Here is a 20,302-nt window from a genome sequence, read left to right as displayed (position 1 = left end):
AACCCCATATTTTAACAATGGCTATATATATATATATATATATATATATATATATATATATATATATATATATATATATATATATATATATATATATATATTGAAAGAATGCATATTCAAGTAATTAGAAATTACTGATGGGGCTCTCATGTACTTTTCACAGAAAATGCTATTGGAACATTTCCTCGCATACTAGTTTCATCTTCAAAAACACAGATAGATCCATGGCCTGTGTCCTTATCCTAATGGTAACATTATTTAGAACCAGAATGCAACTCTTTAATAAATAACTGAATTTTTATTTGCTGTAAATTTTAATTATATGTTTACATGGGGTTCTAAGTTTTTGATTTTTCTTCTGGGAAAAGACCGACTAATGGAATAAGATCATCCGTCAAATATTAACCATTAGAATATTAATGGGCCAACAATATTGATAGAAGAAAGAACATGAGTTGCAACCACCAGGGCTTTTCAAAGCACACAACAGGAGATGCACTTTGGATAATAATTGTCAGGACTCGGGTAATCAGGTCGGGTAGGAGCCCATGCGCAGGGGATACTTGGGGTTCAGTATGTAACCCACGGTGCATGATTATGCAAACAAATACACCACAAGCAGAAATCCAGGTAATGCAGTGTGTTTTATGTATATAACAGGACCAGAAAATAATGGTAATACAGTCAAAGCAAGAAACCGGACGTATGGCAAAATAAATACCGGTAATAAGTCTTTTGGCAGGGAGCCCACTTGGAAGGGCACGAAAGGCACACAGCCCGCTTGGAAGGGTACGAAAGGCACACAGCCCGCTTGGAAGGGTACGAAAGGCACACAGCCCGCTTGGAAGGGTACGAAAGGCACACAGCCCGCTTGGAAGGGTACGAAAGGCACACAGCCCGCTTGGAAGGACACAAAGCAGGGAGTCCACTTGGAAGGACACAAAAGCAGGGAACCAGGAACAGTACAGGTGCAGAGCCACAGCAGGAAGGTCCATAGACTTCAATACAAAGGCCCTGAGTGAAGGGCAGGGCAGGTTCATAAAGGCAGGGCAATCCAGGTAACAAGGCCCAGCTGGATGTATTCACTAGGGCTCAACCCAGGTAACAAGGCACACCTGAGTTCTGAGTGCTCCAGAGGGCGGAGGGTGGCCACTAGTGGTAGCAGATGTAAATGGCACAGGTATGAAAAAGCCATGGTACGGGCAGCAAAAAGTGGTTCCTGACAGTACCCCCTCCCCAAGGAGCGGCCTCCGGGTGCTCCTGGGACTGTAGAGAGGCAGTATCAAAACCTGTGGTAAGAACACTTAGTCCTAGCACGTAGAGCTTTTTCAAATACGTGCAGGTCCTCCTTTCTTACTACAGTTCCGTTAGAGGCAATGACACAGTCTGAGGAAAGGTCATCTGCAGTGCAGTTGTAAGACATCGTGGTATTGGCTGCTGGATACATAGACATGATGGCACGGTTCCATACTCCCTCTTTCTTGGCTGTCCATGCACCAGGGGTCACGAAGCTGCCCTGTACCCAAGGCACCTCTGGGGGCCGGGGGGTAGTAACCGAACTGCACTGGTTCAAGGCTGGAGTGGCAGGCTTAACAGACTTCTGTTCAAGCAGCTGTTGCTCGTAACGGTTAAGTTCTTTACGATGCACAATTGTCCCGTCAGATGCTAGGATGTAACCAGGAGCCCCTAAGGAGTGTTTTGCTGTTTGGGGTTTACGATTCTTATTCCTGGGAGTGATGGGAGTGGTGGTCCCAACTGCACAAACAGCCGTGGGGTGATCAATTGCGGGTGTGTCCGTTGTATCAGCAACAGAAACATCTGAAGACACACTCTCCATATCAGACCAGTCGGTTTCATCAGAGATGGTCTGGAGGTCATCCGACATGGCTACAGATGGTGCAGAAGTTCCAGGTACTGTGGATTGGTTAACCCCAGGATCACCAGGTTGGGGAAGAGATAGGGTGTGCTCCAGCTTTGATGCGTTGCTGTTGTCACATGCAGGTTCCTGGGCCTGGGGTTTGTTAGTGTGGGTTGCAGCGGGTTTAGCCGGTTTCAGAGGACATTGGGTGATCCAGTGTCCCTTTTTGCCACAGTAAAAGCAAGATTCCTCATCACGCCTTTGTTGCAATTGGGTTGCGGTAAGGGGTTCACGTTTCCTAGAAGATTCCTTTTTAATTCTGGTAACAGGCTTCTTGGATTTCTCAGGTGCTGTAGCAGGTGTAGGTGAATGGTCTTCATGAGAGTGATTGGAGTTGGAGTCCCAGATATGCATTAATGATTTGCACAGTTCAAGCAAGCATTCTCCTATCACTTTGATTACTGAAAGTAACCCCGCTGACTCCTTGTAATGGCCTTTGTATTCTGTCAGGACTCGGGTAATCAGGTCGGGTAGGAGCCCATGCGCAGGGGATACTTGGGGTTCAGTATGTAACCCACGGTGCATGATTATGCAAACAAATACACCACAAGCAGAAATCCAGGTAATGCAGTGTGTTTTATGTATATAACAGGACCAGAAAATAATGGTAATACAGTGAAAGCAAGAAACCGGACGTATGGCAAAATAAATACCGGTAATAAGTCTTTTGGCAGGGAGCCCACTTGGAAGGGCACGAAAGGCACACAGCCCGCTTGGAAGGGTACGAAAGGCACACAGCCCGCTTGGAAGGGTACGAAAGGCACACAGCCCGCTTGGAAGGGTACGAAAGGCACACAGCCCGCTTGGAAGGGTACGAAAGGCACACAGCCCGCTTGGAAGGGTACGAAAGGCACACAGCCCGCTTGGAAGGACACAAAGCAGGGAGTCCACTTGGAAGGACACAAAAGCAGGGAACCAGGAACAGTACAGGTGCAGAGCCACAGCAGGAAGGTCCATAGACTTCAATACAAAGGCCCTGAGTGAAGGGCAGGGCAGGTTCATAAAGGCAGGGCAATCCAGGTAACAAGGCCCAGCTGGATGTATTCACTAGGGCTCAACCCAGGTAACAAGGCACACCTGAGTTCTGAGTGCTCCAGAGGGCGGAGGGTGGCCACTAGTGGTAGCAGATGTAAATGGCACAGGTATGAAAAAGCCATGGTACGGGCAGCAAAAAGTGGTTCCTGACAATAATCTAATTTCTACAGCTTATTCTCCTTAAATATTCTATGCCTCCTCAAAACAATGGTCCATCGTGTCAAAGGACACCATAGAATGTCCTCTGTTTTAAGGTTCACCGACCCCACAGTGTGTTTGATCTCCAGGGATTCAGGCTGAATCTGATCACAGTCCGGTCTCACAATGCTTGATTAGAGAGCCGTTCCTATAATATTGTTTATATTGTTGAATTGTGTATTTTGCTGAGACAGTACTCAATCACTGGCAATAAGTATGCAACGTGTCAGGAGACATGTTTGACCAAACACATCTAATGTAAAGTGAAAACCGGTAGCTATGGGCCGGGGGAAAAGTTAAAATGCATATAGGGGATTTTTTAGACTTCCCCCGTACATTTACAAGGGGTAATTCCAGCTATTAGATGTATTTAAGTGCTCATGATAGGGATATATACTATTTCAGTTTAATTTATAAATGCATCTCCTTTTTTGCAGTACGATTTTCATGTTTTTTGTGCAGCACTTCATAAAACGTTTATGCTATACGGATTTGTTACAGCCTTGTGCTTTAAGGAGTCTTGAAGGCTACACCATAGATGTCTCTATTACTCCTTCCTCTATGATGATGTGTAACGTTCTCTCCCACTGAGAGGCCTCAGCCTATTAGCCTCCTGCAGAGACCTGTGTATTGGATGCCTCTCCCCTCTTACATGAACGGGAAACAAATACGACTTACAAATCCTTGAGTATAAACCGGTATTTGTACGTAATCCATGTTGCTTGTTAAAGCAGAGACTTCTTTTTTCAACTTTAATTGTATATTAGAATATTGTTTATTCATGTAACAGTGTATTGATGCAATATGAAGACGAGACCTCTTAGGTCCTGAAAGCTTGTGACTAAAGGCTTCATCTTTTCATGGGTCAATTTGACTATTGATTTATTTTTGTTAATAAGACTATATGATGATAATCTTTTAAGTAATATAATTAGTTAAGTACAAATATCTATTTTTTTCTATTTAGTCATGCATGCACATGGGATTTACATGCATCTGGCCTAATTCTCCTTAAAGTGTCATCATAACTGCCACCACCCTGCAGGGTCTGTACATACCCCTGTGGGGTCACTGATGGTCCCACTGCAGCTGATCACACATAGGGGTTTAACAGTAAAGCAGGAGTTGACAAAAGAGTCACATTAAGCAGTTTAAAGGCCAAACTCTAGAATGTTTCTTCTTTGGACTGGACCTTCATAACACTGTGTTCAATCAGTAAAGTACCTTTCAAGACATCTTACTAATTTAATTAGACATTATATAAGGCTAGCTAAGCTTTGCTTGCGGCAGAAGCTCACAGGGGAGCGGGGGGGGGTATACATAGTGAAGTTGGTGAACTGAAGCTGCATCTTGCCTGCAAACTTTCCTTCCAGCTCCCACTGCTGTATGATCAAGGACCCATGGAGGGCTGCTCCCAACTCCACTATACATTACGAAAGGCCAACTCCAGTAAGCTTCTGCTGCAGAAAGAGTTTGCTTGGCCCTGTATTATGTATAGTAAATCAGCAAGATTTCTTCAGTCTCCTTACACATTGAACTATACATTAGGCAGGCCTAGCACAGTCATGCCAGTGGTGGCCATTTATAATGATTAGATGATTGAAACAGTTAAAGCCACTATTATTTCCAGTAAATAATTAATTCTTGCTGGCAGTCATGTGACACAAGGAGAAGATGCTGATAGGCTTACCGTGTTACCAAAGCAGCAGAAATAACATTTTAAAGCATGTGTTGTTTAGTGTATTTAAACCAGTTATAATAATGATAAAAGAATACATGTTTAAGTTCCTTTGCTTAATATTTTATTTAGGTGGCTCAGCCCCATTCAATTGATTCACAGAAATCAAAGAGTGAAACACTTTGCTTTTACTATGAATCTTTGCATCTGACTCTCTGGGGTTTTGCCCAGATCACAGGGTCTTAGGGTGAAGGGGCAGATTCTCGGGGTCCCAAAATCTGAAGATGATTCCTTTCCATTCTACACTGATGTGATCATTTTTAAGACTGTAGTTTTTGCTACCAGTATGTTGTGGTCGATATCCTTGCTTGAATTTAAGTGATTCAATTAAGTGTATCTTTAATAATGGCAAGTCATGATTTCCAGGAGGACTGCTATTAAAAGCCATTGGGTAACAGGTTAGGTGAGTTACTACATCTTAACAATGGGCTATTAAATGTTAATATTTCAGGAGTGTGCGTCAGTTCAACTAGAAACTTCCCAGGTATAGCAAGTGTCCCAATTTGGACATCGGAAATGTTAAGGGTATCCATATTGAGACACCACTGTGCTGGGGGGGTGGGTATGCGGCAAGAAATGGGCATGCTGGGAGGCATTTTCGCCCACCCCTCTTAACCAAATAGCAAAATGGGAGCTGCAGTGGAGGTCGCCTCTATTGATGTTCTAACACGGGAGATATGCTGTTGTGCACTCACCAACCTTCAAGTCACTGTTAAAGTGAAAATGTAGTTACCGTAATTATTTTGAACAGCTTGCCAACTCTTCCTATAAAGCAATATTTGATTAGCTCTCTGATTTGGGATTCAAATAAAAACCCCTGTTCCAAACCCAGTTGGTCAGCGAGTTATATTGCCATTTAGGTAAATAAACCTGACTGTCTTCACTGCGGGTCACACTTGTATTTGAATGACACCGCACAGAGAATCATTGGAAATCACAAGTGAACAGCAGGAGTCCCATTCAACTGCAATATAGTCTGATCCCAAACAGCCCACAAAGGCATGTAACATGTTTTTACATTTGTTAAAAAAAGGTATAGATTTTTCATGGAGTTAATGTGCACTTTATATAGCAAAAACAAAAAATAAAATATTATATTATAAAATAAACATATTGCATTTATTTCAAAAACTAATATTTCTTTTATTAAAAATCAATTAGGCAACACAGAAACTGGCTGCTGAGTGAATCAATAAAAACATCAGTGCTGCTAATACGTTTTATTATATTTAGGCTTTAACTATATAACACATAAATCGCAAATAAAAGATTTAACCGGCCTATTTTTTCAGCACAGGCACACATTAATCAAAATGAGAGGTAATTATCCGCTACTTGGGTGCAGATCTAAATGCAGCCAGAATACCGTAATATTCAGTGATGTAGGTCCTGTAAGAATCTTAGTTGGTTGCTTATGGTCCTGATTAGTTCATGGCATCTACCCTTAGTAATGTGTTATGCCCTTCCAACAGACATATACTGTGTCCCTGACTTCTAAAGAGCATTGAGCACTAATAAACACTCTAACAACATACAGTAACAAGCATACACGCGCTAACATAATATACTCACACATGCTAATAGCATACGCTCATGCACACATGCTAACGCCATACGCTGCATACCCAACATATGCATGGACTAACACTATATAGTAATCCACATTCTCTCTAACATCATATGGTCACACTCCACCCTACTGATACACAATAACACACATCATACACTTACACATACATACTGCACATGTATACACACACATCCATGTAGCCCTGCTGTCGTTCACTGCAGCTCCTGCTCTCTAAAAACGAAGCCATTTAGTTATTTTCTGCTGTCGCTATCTGTGTTTCCTTTTGCGCAGGTGAAGGTTTTGTTTATTGTAGTTATAACTAGGGCAGTTTATTACAAACTGTGACATTCAAATGTTACAAATTTATGTAAGCTGGATGAAAAGTTTTGTGCATATTCAAAAAAACGACAGAAAGTAGCACTTTCTCTCCCATGGAGATCCTAATGAAAAAGAAATAATGGTTTCCCTAGCTATTTGTATCACAAGCATCGTGATGCCAACACAGCACACAGCCCAGCATCTACTTTAAGGCTACATCATGATATTTTTCTTATAGCATTAGGAGTTTTTTATATTGCAAAAACATGAACATTTACTTACTTACTTTTAAGGAAGAACAACAACGTGTATGCTTACAATTACACTGATTGTTTCAGTAATTAGTATAATTTCGACATAATTTGGGGAAAAGGCAATTTTGAGTTACTGAAAGCTATTATAATTTGCATGAAAAAAAAAGCAGTGATTATGTTGCATTTAAAGTACAATCTAAAATGCACACAGTGGCACCGTACCTGTAAAAGCATAGGAAGGCTGATAGAAAGCTCACACACAGATGACAATGAGTCAACATCACTAAAAACATAACAGAAGCTGTAAATATGGCGTCACAAATTCCCGCACGTCATCCTGTCATACACAAAACAAGCCAAAACAATGTAATCCACAAAATATGACCAGTGTTGGCATGCAGCCTGGAAAGAAAATCCACCCCGAGGCCATTGAAGCAGTGGGAGGCTTTCAAATAAGCCAGGAACGGAAAAAGGGATTGTTATTGTATGAAATCCTGACTGACACCCTGCCTGTCGTGGATGAGAGAAAGTGAACACAGGTCAATACAGTCGGCAGACCTCTGAGTTATTTAGGGAATGCGGCAGCCTGAAGTCTAGGGTTTGCAGCTACATGACAATGCGGCGTAAAGCATATACATCACCATTCATAATGGTATTTGCAGAACTAGAGGCAAAAAGTTGTGAATTAACCATATGAGCACTGGGAAGCGTACATACTGAAGTGGTTTAGACAGAGGTCTGATGCATTACAACTTAGAAGTGCTAACATGTTTCGTGACACTGTACAGTCATACATAAGAACATATTTAAACATGCAGGAATGAAAGGTGCTCTCTAGAACATACAGGCTAACAGGATACTATTATTTGCGTTTAATTAATTGGACTTTTTGTTGGGCCACTTCACCCTAGAACTCGTACTATCACCGTCACCCACAAGTCAGGGTAAGTATCAGTGCAGAGCTGGTATCATGCAGAAGATCAAGGGAGAATGTTAGTGAAAGCAGGCCAAGGTCGGGTATACCGGAGCAGGACTCGCGACATCAGAACACAGGGAAAGGCAGGAACGAAAGTCAAGGCCAGAGGTCTGATACACAGTTCAGGATCCACTGGCAACAGTACAATTCGTGGTCAAGATTACTTCTATGGACTGGCCCAGTCTTACAGTGACTCTGCCCCGGTTACACAGTATATGCCTTGTTATGTTTGTCTTTAGCACTTGCCTAATACATTCAGGTCTACAATGTCTAAATTTCGTCTCTGCTTGGGGCCTTTAAAACCAACACATAACACAAACTATATGGAGGATTTTTCCAAAAACAAACTTACCTTAAATAACATGGCACTGGGATAGTTGCAACAGAATAATAGCAACTTGATGAACTGGCTATTGGTTAGAATTGCCTAGAATTCTGATCTGAATGATCTACATCTGAATGAAAACTGATAATGTGATTACAAATAAATATGGATGATTGGGTGAATTAAAAAACTATCCTCTAATCAACACTGATGCCAATGCTTCTGCTAATTATACCATTGTCTTTAATTTATTCAGCATTGGGATGTCTGCTGGCGACCGTACCATCAAAAAGAACAAAATGTTTGATAACACCTGCCAAATTTTGGCAAACTAAATTAAACTGTAAACGTCTTGTTCTTAGCAGTTGTCCACATGATACACACAGCTGGTGTAAGGCAGCCTGCCCAGTATCCCAGTCTAGCCAATAGTGTAACGCAGAGATGTACGAGAGCAGAAGACATGCAAAATGAAAAAGGATGTTCAAAACCAACTCATGCACAAGACAACCAAGGTACCTGCCTAGGGCCAAGGGTGCTTGGCGAAGCATGGTCCAGCTGCACATATAGCAGCTTATCTAGGGCTCCGTGGAGTGTCAGGCTAGCACAGGACATGTCTGTGCTTTGTCATTAATGAAGATGCATATTCAAGGGGACCTGTCCACACTTGTTAAGGACACAGGAGCAGAATTGCATGGGTAAGACATTTACCCAACTCAATGCATAAAGAAAACAAGACCCAACACAAGAGAAGTTGGGTCCCTATCAAGACTGAATACATACTGAAATTGTGTATTATGCCTATGTATCAAACACCCAACAAGACTTAAATATCAACAGTGGTGGGAAACAGATCATTTTCAAATGAGAAACTGCTGGGTCCCAGATAGATGTATATATTTAGGGAAATAAAGCCAACCATCTAATGTTTATCAGAGGCAGGGCACTATATCAAATCAGGCTCTCACCCTTCCTCAGATAGACCTATTATACATCTTGACTTTACTTGGTCACATTCACATGTTGCTTGTAAAGAAGTCCGTTTTGAAGTACGGTAGAGGTAGTACCGTAGCGGTTAAGATGCAACCTAGTGTCTCATGATTCCCATACCAAACTTAAGTTGAGGTACAGGCTCGTTTACAATACCCCTACATGTGCTTAACAACAAATGTGGTTAATGTGGTTTTAGTTAGGTGAATGAAAGATGGGTTTCTGTCCTGCTTGCAAATGCTACTCGCTTGATACAGACCAAATTTTTTATATATTTACATGATTCTTCTAAAGTAAATACTTTTTCTTAAACATAAATATTCTTAGAGATGCCTGCGTACAGAAGAAACAGATGAGCCTTTCAAATCAATCCATTATTGTAAGATTTCACCAGCACGGAAAATATCAACTTTGATTACAGAACGTGGGCTTCTATTGTAACACATACTTTGATTCATGAAGCAATGAAAACAATGTCCCTTTCAACATTGTTTTACCTACGTAATGATGATAATGAATATTCTTAAAATGCTAAAGGAAATAGATGCTTTACGGTATAATTGTTAGGAAAGAAATGTATATTTAGTGCTCTCAAGTTACTGCTTGCCTTGGTGGTTCTTTTCGGTGGAATTTTATAATCTGGGGCATTCTTGCTAAACATGATGTATTTTTTAACTGTGGATTAGAATACCGTGGAAATACTTCTAAATGAGGAATGTAGGACATTAGTCCAGTAACAAAGAAAAGTGCAATCACAATATATGTCATGTACAGTTATAAGACTAGTTGCTTGATCAGAGCTGGCCCTACCATATGGGAGAGCTTGACTGCTTATTAGGCACCGTGTTGGTAGAGGATATCACTGTGTCCAAAGCTTCTCCTGACTGGCCTATTCAATAGGTTGTCATGGTGATAAGGACACTTTTCAAGCTTTCAACATGAATCGGTTACACATGTTCAGCAATTACCTACCTGCTCGTCTGGCCTCAATGCAGGCAAAGGTCATTTCCTCTTTCAGCTCACGGTTTTCATTGCCTATCGTTTCTCCCACAGTTACAAACCTCGCCACAGCTTGATTGACAGCCTGGCCAACCCGCTGAATTGCCTGCAAAGTCTTCTCTGATTTCTTTGGTTTTTCTTTATGGTTGATAAGTGTTGTTATCTAAAAGATAAAAAAAAAAAATCAAGATCAGCGTCTGTAAAGTTATAAGCAAGCTCATGGTTCACTTGTGTTCAAATACCAACACCAATGTTCTAACAAATAAAAATACAAGAGTCCAGGCCAAGAAGGGGTTGAACCAATCAGCTAATGTTGGCAGTGGCAAATGTACTCCTAGAATAAAATCAACTAGCTCCACTGTATTGTATGTCCTCTAAAATAGAACCACCATAGAGACCAATAAAATTATTGGTCCACTTCGACCACTCTGCACCAAATAACTCTTTAAACATTTTTTTAAACTCTGCATTCTAAGTGTCAAATGCTGTTGGCTCATCTTAAAAGGACAACTACACTGAAGACAAGGCACTCACTTCGATTAGCCCTTTTAAGATTTTCAGGATCTCTTTATTAAAACACAGAGTGAATGTTATAGACACTGCTGGTGTAAGGTGATCATGAAAGCCCGTGGTGCTGGGCAATACTAAAAAAAAATATATATATTAAGAAACTGTGTTCTAACAGCCACTGCGGAAGTCCAAGATTAGCTAGATGAATCACAGTTTTCCTAAGAACAGAGTACTTTCACTGATTTTCAATGCTTTGTGACCATTTGTTAAACTTGTCTGCAGTGTTTACATTTCCATTTCTGTCCTTCCTGTAATGTATTAGTGCACAGTGTTACTTTGAATTCTAAATTAGAATGGATTTCTCTGAACGGAGTTAACACATTCAATTATTCAGTTTACTGCAGTAGCATTCACATATCATAATTTCATAATAATGGATTTCCTTAAGTAACGAGCACATTCCAGATCTGTGCGTGTTTCTTCTTTAGTCAATCGGCTTTGTTGACACGTAGCTACTTTGTTTTTATGTCACCAGATCTTAGTGATACGTCCTGAAAATCATTTGTGCCAGAATAGCCAAGAGATACTATAAATCAGATGCAAACTACTATTATTCTATGATGCCAAGATTAAGCGTGGCATGCTACACAGAATAAAAATGGATGTAATGAAACAAACCAAGAGATTTATCTCAAGGACAGGGAAAACCTTTAATAGACATCCAGGAAGACCAAGTAGAATTACTTACATATAGGCATAGTACATAAGGTTGAAAAAAAGTCCATCAAGTTCAAACCTTCTACCTAAACTTCCTACTCTTGATCCAAAAGGCTGCAAAAAAAAACCCTACTTAAGCTACTTCGAATTCTGCCATCAGGGAAAAATATTCCTTCTTGACTCCGAAAGGCAATCGGATTTCTCCTTGGATCAAGAAGCTTTAAAATATTAATTATATTTATAGCCCTGTATGTCATGCCTCTCTAAAAAAAAATATCCAGACCCCTTTTGAAGGCATCTAATGTATTTGACAACACCACTTCCCTTGGCAATGAATTCCATACTGTTATTGTCCTCACTGTACAGAATCCCTTCCTTTGTCATCTATGAAAGCTCCACTCTTCCAGTATCAGAGGGTGACCTCTTGCTCTTTGTACATTTCTGTTAATGAACAGGTCACTGAAGAGCTCGTTATATTGGCCCTGCATATAAGCTCATATGCCATATTCAAAGCACGTATTGACAAATGCAGAACTTATCAATTGATATATTTGATTGGGAATAAGCAAATGTAATAATAATTTAAATGTTTTATCACATAACACAAAGAGACGCAGTAATCAATTTGGTTTCCCAGTAATAATACACAGCATCATATTGTGTCAAAGTGTCATAGTGACAAGTAGAGCTGCTGGGATACAGTTGAGGTTGTGTATCTAGCTGGATGGGCCGGCAGGGACTTGAGCCTGATGTTTGGTTTGGCCTAGTTCAAAGAAAGGAATTGCAAGGTGGAGCTGACTTGATAAAAGTGCTCCATCTGACTTGGCATTTTTCAATGTCTGGCTCAGTGTGGCATATTATGCATTACAGCTGGCTCTCCAATCTACTTATGCATAAAAGGTTATTCCGGCGCAAACGTTTTAGAAGTGATTATGTCACCATACCAACCAATGGCATGTGCTTGTTAACTGGACCATACCATTCATAAGCGGACCAGCTGTGCTAATATAAAAGTCGACCATATAGAAAGCATGGTGTTGTTCCACTCAAACAAAGCATCAATTGCACTCTAGTATGTTAAGAAAATAACCCTTATCAGTTATGTCCCTGTTATTATTTTCTTTTAAAGGGTTAGACACATAAAAACAACCTCCGAAGTACTTTCCGTTTCTACGGCAATATCCTATCAGCGCCTGTTTGTCATGTGACAATTGTGTGCCTGGAAAAAAAGGCTTGGGCATTCAATGATAGTAGGAGTTTCTAAAGCAGCATTTAGTTACAAGTCTGTTGAAACAAGCAGAGTAGGGTGAAGAATACTAACAATGTTGCATTTTTAGATCACATCTACTTGTATGCCACCACATCATTAAACTAGTTGTAAGCAGTCAAATCAGTGCCTGGCTCTTCTCTTCTCCACTGCTCCATGACAATCACACTTAACGAAATGGAGTCTTGTATACATTAATTCAGTGGCACATTGAAGAGAACCAGGATTTGTTTTACATTGTTTCACTTTGTTCAGCTGCAGATCTTAATTTTGTCATTATAGGTGGTCTTGTGCTAATGATGTTCTGCCCATGCAGTCTTCTTCACCACAGATGTGTAGTCATATGGTCTCAGAGAGTCTACTGTTGACAATTAGGACAATATATCTAGTTGACTGGACCAAGATAACAAACCTAAATTAATATGAGAAGTCACTATATAGCCGTTAGACATCCTATTTGCGAAAACTCACGGAAACTGACAAAATGAGAGAAAATCTGCTGTACAAAAACGAATAAAAAAGGATGCGCAGAAATGTGTTTCTTACATACAGAAGAATAGTTATATATTTTCTGTTTATTTGGAGGCTCGGGAAAACTGCCAGGCAATTATTGGTAAAGTGCTATGCTTCCATGCTTCATTAGGAAGTGCCAAGGCACTAAAGCCGTTATTAAAAAAAAACAAAGCAAAAAAAGACGTAAATAAGCTTACTTTGGAAGACAACAGAAAATCAGATTAAAGAGTCCACACTTACTCAAAAGGCACATGCTGCTTTGTTTGTAATTTCGCAGTGGCTGCAAAGGACATCTATCATTACCTTTTATCTCTGATCTTAATCATCCATTGAGGAGCTAAAAGACTGAAGCAATACTTCCAGTCTCCTTTTCTCCCAGTGCCACACATATCATTTCTTTATTCAAATCACTCTGCTGTGCTGTTGGTATTAGGGAACATGTTAAATCATTGGTTTACTAAGCTAGAACACTCATCTTCTTCACTATTCCAAATTGCCTTTCATTTCATGCTAGACAATGAAAGTTGGCTATGCTAATGGATTCAGGAACAAACGTAAAAAAAACAAAAAACAAACCTACAGATTTTTCGTTTGCCTGCGTCACTATCAATCACATCACCGACACAAACAACAACAAAAAAAAGCCTACGCGGTTTGAACAGATCTACAGTAACAACATTTAATACTCATTCTTCTACGTGAGACTGGTCTTAGTGTTATATAGTCTTAAGCCAATCCTCTCACGCAGAAGGTGGAGATACATTGCTTTGTTTACAATTCTATCTGTCAAGACTTTGCCCCGTATTATTCCATACATCAAAATGTCACTTAACAACAATAGCTAAGGTTTGTCTTGGTCACACATTCAGGGCATAATACAAATGTAAAGAAAAGCAAAAAATGGAATAATCATAAACTGCTTAGCTTCATCGGAATAGGTTTAAAGGTACGATTATATATATATATATATATATATATATATATATATATATATATATATATATATATATATATATATATATATATATATATATATATATATATATATATATATATTAGTGGTACCTATACAAAGGCACCAAACAAGCCATTAATACACATACTTGACTTCTAATTCAGACTCTTCTCCTTGCCTGTTTTTGGCATCCTTAACCTCGTACTCACAACCTAAACCTTGTTCTACTTCTTAGACCCTAAACCTATATTGCACTCCATACTCCAGGAAGCCATTTTGAAACACCACCACAACTGTGCGTGACACAAAATGTTATTACCGCAACTTTCCGCCTTTTAATCCCTTTGGCTATGCTAAACCCCCCAAGCAATGAATTCCAGACAATTATTATATTAAGAGAGAACAATCTACCTTAAACAGAATAGTTTGTAACTAAACCTATGGTGACGTCAAGCGCTTATCAGTTGGAACACCTCTTCACACTGGTATACCAGTCTGAAGAACATGCATTCACGTTGTGTTTTATTGCTGCTATGTGACCTTCGTTCTTTGTACGTGTTCAGAGATTTCTTGCTTTGTAGAGCGTAAGCGAGTCTGCATAAAAAGCCATTTATTTTTATTACATGCCTAGGCAGTTATTAATTCAAGGTCCTTCAACTAGGGATTTTATTATAATATTTAGTTACATGATACACAGTCCAACATCACAACAAAGCATAATGTGCTAGAACAACATATGCGTGCTACAGAGTTGTATACATACTATTGCGTCACTAAATACTAAATAAAAACAAAAACCTGTGTATTTCAAAGTGATACAGAGGTAGAAGACGTCGAGTGGTCAATCGAGCTAAGGGCTAATGAGACTGATCTGGCTTCATAGAGGCTACTGCCCTTGTTCGTTAACACTCACAAAACAATTTGCATATTCACTAAGTTTCAAGAGTTGATGGAAAATACAGATAACAATATAATAAGTAGGGAGATTTTTCTTTCCTTTGAATGGTAGTGAAAAATAGATCATATTTATCACACGCATGTGATAAACTTGATTGTCAGACAACAGAGGAGGACAGCTGTAGAGATGCGGTTTCTACTTCAGGCAAGTGTTGTTTTTTTCTGTTTCAGAAGAATGCACTCACTCAGTACTTTAATATATGGAGCTGTCAGGGAAACTAAGGTGTCCCTTTATAACTTTAAAGTCTCTGATTTAACTATGCTTTATACAGGGTAAGCTCGGCTCCTCTTGCAGTAAAAGAGCCTAGCCCTTCTTAATGCATAATGATATCAGGGTGTGGAAACATTTAGCTCATTACATGAGAATATGCAAAGTTTGTAATGTAAAACTAACATACTATTACAATAGTGGAGAATGAATATTAACAATAAGATATAAAAAATAACATGTTAACATATCTTGCATGTAAGCAGATGAGGGCCCTGATCTTGTACTACAAGTAGCACTTTCTATTTAAACATCTATTAAATTCTACCATTAAAACCTTATTAAAATTGACTCAACATCCCTAACCTTCTCAGTAGAAATCACTTTTGAGATGAACTCACTTAACACATAATTTTGAAATGTATCTTTAAAGTTACCAAGTGAGATTAATGAATATAAAGGCTCTGACACAGAAGAATTCCAGGAATCTTAGTACTGCCATAAAGAACTCAGTATTGTTTTTGCCATTTGACTTTTACATAAATCATGCTACCTGAAACCATTGTACACATCGAAATGGAACACGCAACAGAAATATATTCTGTTTTCAAAGAAGGAATAGGGATTAAAGCTTAAAAGCTTTAATGCATATGATAGCCGAGTGCTCCTTTTAAATTCCCCAAATTTCCCTTTAAGTCATCACCAGTGGCAATATTCATTTGTCCCTTACCATCAACCTCAATTTGCCATGCAGCTGATCACATCTTCTGATGCACGGTATTATAACCACCAATTACGGTAGTTCCTCCGTAAATTAAAATAATATATATATATATATATATATATATATATATATACACCGTATTTGCTCGATTATAAGACGAGGTTTTTTCCAGAGCAAATGCTCTGAAAAATAACCCTCGTCTTATAATCAGGGTCGTCTTATGATCAGACCTCAAATAGGTCTGATTATGAGACTAAGATCCAGATCCCCCGCAGCGATGCAGGGGACCTGGATCCTCCTGTGTTAACCCCCCTCCAACTTACCGGTGCTTCTGAGTCCCCAGTGCTTAGTCCGGGCAGCGTGTAGAGCTCTATGCGATTCGCGTGGAGCTCTACATGCTGCCCGGACTAAGCACCTGGGGCTCAGATGCAGGGGACCTGGACCCTCCTGTGTTATGCGCCCCCCCCAACTCAGAAGCACCAGTAAGTTTGGAGGAGGGAGGGGGAGTGTTAAATGGGGGGTGTAAGGCATTTCTGGAGGGAGAGTGCTCTGTGAAATGCCTTTTAACCCCTTTAATGCCACTCTGCCTCCTGAAATTCCTTAAACCTCCCTATATGCCACTCTTCCCCATAATATGCCTTTTAACCCTCTAAGTGCCAGAGTGGCATATAGGGTTAAAAGGGATATCATGGGGCACAGTGGCATATAGGGTTAAAAGGCATATCATGGGGCACAGTGGCATTTAGAGGGTTAAAAGGCATATCATGGGGCACAGTGGCATATAGGGGGTATAAGGCACTTCTGGGGCAGATGTGAATAACTGGGGGGCAGGTTGGAAAATAGAAGGAAATAAAACTAAAATATTTTTCTCAAGCATAGCTTTTATTAAAAAAATTGTTTAAATGAATTAACATTTACTGGTAAAACTTTTTTCTTATAGGGTCGTCTTATATTCAGGCTTTTTCTTTTTTTCCTAAATTAATGGGGGTCGTCTTATAATCGAGCAAATACGGTATATATATATATATATTATTTTTTTTTATTTTAGTAAATGCTTACTAAAGTTCTTAAAAGTATTTTGATATGCATTAGTTGGTGAGACTTCTGCTTGGGAAACTGACAAACTACTAAATCAAGCTTTATTCCAAAGAAGCATATATACTTTATAGTACAAATGTCCTGCACAATTCACCCGTGCTACTGGAACAAGATATAATATAGTTCACAAGCTCGCACACATCACTCATACTTCCCTATTTCTGAATACATTTTGAAAACCAATCTTTAAATCTACCTATTTTAAATAATTTGTTGGGTTTGGCACTTCTACTATTTTTGTTAACTTTTTCATTTAAAATACTAAAGTTCTTTTACACATTTTGTATTAATACATTCCCAAAACTAGCTACAGCTGGTGCTTTGTCACCTGCAATATCAATGCAATTGTTTTAGAGATTTATAATTTTAAAATTTAAAAAAAATATATACCGCTGGGTTAACCGAGATTGTAGAGTACGTTTGCTATAATAGCATGTGTAGCCAAATTCTTCTCCTGAGTCTTATATCTAATTGGCCATCAGTGTGGTTGGGACATCAGTAGGCTCTCATCTGCTGGTTCTGAGTAGAAATGCACTTGTTCATCAGTGGATAAATTGAGGTTTGTCAGTTTCACCTGAAATACCATTATTTACAGACATCAGTGTATGTACAAAAACCAATATATGAGATTCAGAGTAATTCCCAAAAATTTCAATACTAGACTGTTCATCCCTTGTATTAACATTAAATCTCTTCATACAAGAAGCCTGTGCAGCTGCGTCCACTCAAACGTATGATAGAACATGTTTTGTCAACATCTGCTCTTCCTCCTCAAACCAACAAAAGCAGTTCACCTGCTACACAAAAGACGCATAATTGGATCATGAGATGTGCAGGAAACAAATTGCTTATATTAATGAGTGGTGTTCAATGAGACTACTGGTAACTACATTAGACTGAAACTGCTGAAGAGAGCAGATATTTCTCTGATGTAGTACTCATATTGTACCCATTTAACTGTGTTCTGAACACCACTAACTTTTTTATAGTTGGGTGAACTGTGTTGGCTCAAGTTGGACTTGAGCCTGGTGACTTGCTCAGCCGGGCTCATCAACATTGGAATAATGAAAGTAGTGTCAGTTAATTGAGTATTATGGACTTTATCTCATGTTTCCATTGGTTGCAAGCAAATCTGATTGTTGAAGATATAGTTCATGGAGTCACATGACATTACTGTCCAGTCAAATGAGTCATCTCAATTGATAGGAAAATAAGTTTAGTCTACATGTATCACATTTACAGGAATGGGTAACAGTTTAATCAATTAATATCAGTGTCTTTCAAAAATATCATGAATATGAACACTAAGAACTTTGCTTAATCTACACAAGATCTGGGATACCCTCACCTTACACAAGAATGGGTTACATGGTAGGTCAAGAGAAGTATATGATAGGTGTTTTAAACTTGTCTTTCACTTTCAACAGGCGATGTAAACTCAATCTGTATAGAATTAAGCAGAGAAGTCTCCAAGAATTGGCATCTACATTTCTACTTGAGTATGTACAGAAATCCTTACAGTTCATGTCAACAGTTCATAATAAAAATGGACATGTTTTGGAACTAGACCAGATTTATTAGAAATATAATAAGCAGTGTTTGATGGAGAAGGTAGGAATAATGTATCCTGGCAATTGTTAATACTGGGAAATGTCCATGTACTTTTAAGAAATAGAGCAAAATAAGTAATTCCAATATCATGACCAAGAATGATTGCTGAGAGAAGCAATAGAACGGGATCCAAAATTCACTTCTATTTTTACACACATAAAAAATGAGCAGCACGGACCAGATGGCTTCAAGTAATGAAAATGTGCAATTCACAGTAAAAAAGACTCAGAACAGATCATAAATACTCAAAACTGAAGTACAGACTAGGGAACCAATGTCACTTTAACTGAAAAAATATCCAGTTCCCAAATAACACAATGGCAAGAATAAGAAATATAAAGGATAAAACCATACAAACAGCTAAATTAAATGTGACCATAGCCTAAAGAAAAAAAGGTGAAAGTTGTTGATTTTGTTGGCCTGGTCAAGAAAAGTATTCCTTTTGTCTTGCTGCAGTATAATACAATCATTAAACCAGAATTCTGTGTACATGTTAAAATAAATGTTATTAAGGCTAATGTTTGCATTTAGGTCTAGAGTAAGGCTGTGAATTAGTTAGAGAATGTTGGAGCTAATGAGATTTGGTAGGGTCCAGTGAATAAATACATTTTGAATGCTTAAAGATATTAGAAGCCATTTTTATTACCTGTGGCTCCCTGATTCCGGTAATTTGTGAAGTTGCAGGTCACATATATAATGATCTGAGGGACCATAGGGCTGTACATTTTACAGTCAGGTCGATTTATCAGCCCTTACCTTATTTGCCTCCATAAGAATCTTTTTCACAAGTTTTGCAAATGCTCTTAAAAAACCTGCAAACTTCAGCAAAAGAGAAATCGAGTTTCGAAGCAGGGATTAAACGAGTGGCTAATCCTACAATTAAGCTAAAGAAGGCACAAGGTGAAGCTCAGCCAAGGCAATATATAACCTTTATATAATACATTTAAATATATAAAAAAGGTTTTTTTGAAACAAAAATTTTTAAATAATTTATCAACATGTATTTCTGATGCCACTAATAGACATTACATTTATAGTTAACATTGTAACCTCGCTGTATGCTGCTTAAATTTACTAAAATGATGATAAATCCCAGCATTCCCCTGTCCCCCTACTCAGTTATGGTTGTACATCTCTAGATTGTAAGCTCGTTTGAGCAGGGCCCTCCTCACCTGTTGTCTCTGTAAGTCAAATTGTTAGGTTACATACTACTTGTTGTTTCCTGTCCACCCATTGTACAGCGCTACGGAATTTGATGGCGCTATATAAAACAATAAATAATAATAATAAAATATATTTGTGAAGGTTGTTGTCTTCTATGAGTATCAAGTCTGTATCAAGGGGATCTGGACACATTTTTACTGTTTGTTTAGGCTTAATTAAATCTAATTGTTCAAATACTTTGGTCTCAATTGGCTGGGGGA

The 20,302-nt window shown here is 38.9% G+C and overlaps 1 protein-coding gene across 1 annotated transcript in view; it reads right to left on the bottom strand.

Moving 5' to 3' along the window:
• CTNNAL1 (catenin alpha like 1) overlaps positions 1 to 20,302 on the bottom strand; it is a 100,879-nt gene that overhangs the window by 36,732 nt on the left and 43,845 nt on the right. The window contains exon 2 of the mRNA XM_053466692.1: positions 10,292 to 10,481. Coding sequence (XP_053322667.1) covers positions 10,292 to 10,481 — 190 coding nt within the window. The remainder of the gene's footprint in view (positions 1 to 10,291; positions 10,482 to 20,302) is intronic.

The sequence above is a fragment of the Spea bombifrons genome, chromosome 5 (genome assembly GCF_027358695.1).
Source record: "Spea bombifrons isolate aSpeBom1 chromosome 5, aSpeBom1.2.pri, whole genome shotgun sequence".
Classification (NCBI taxonomy): domain Eukaryota; kingdom Metazoa; phylum Chordata; class Amphibia; order Anura; family Pelobatidae; genus Spea; species Spea bombifrons.
The sequence above is the reverse complement of the archived record's forward strand: the minus strand, read 5'-3'. Positions and strand labels throughout refer to the sequence as shown.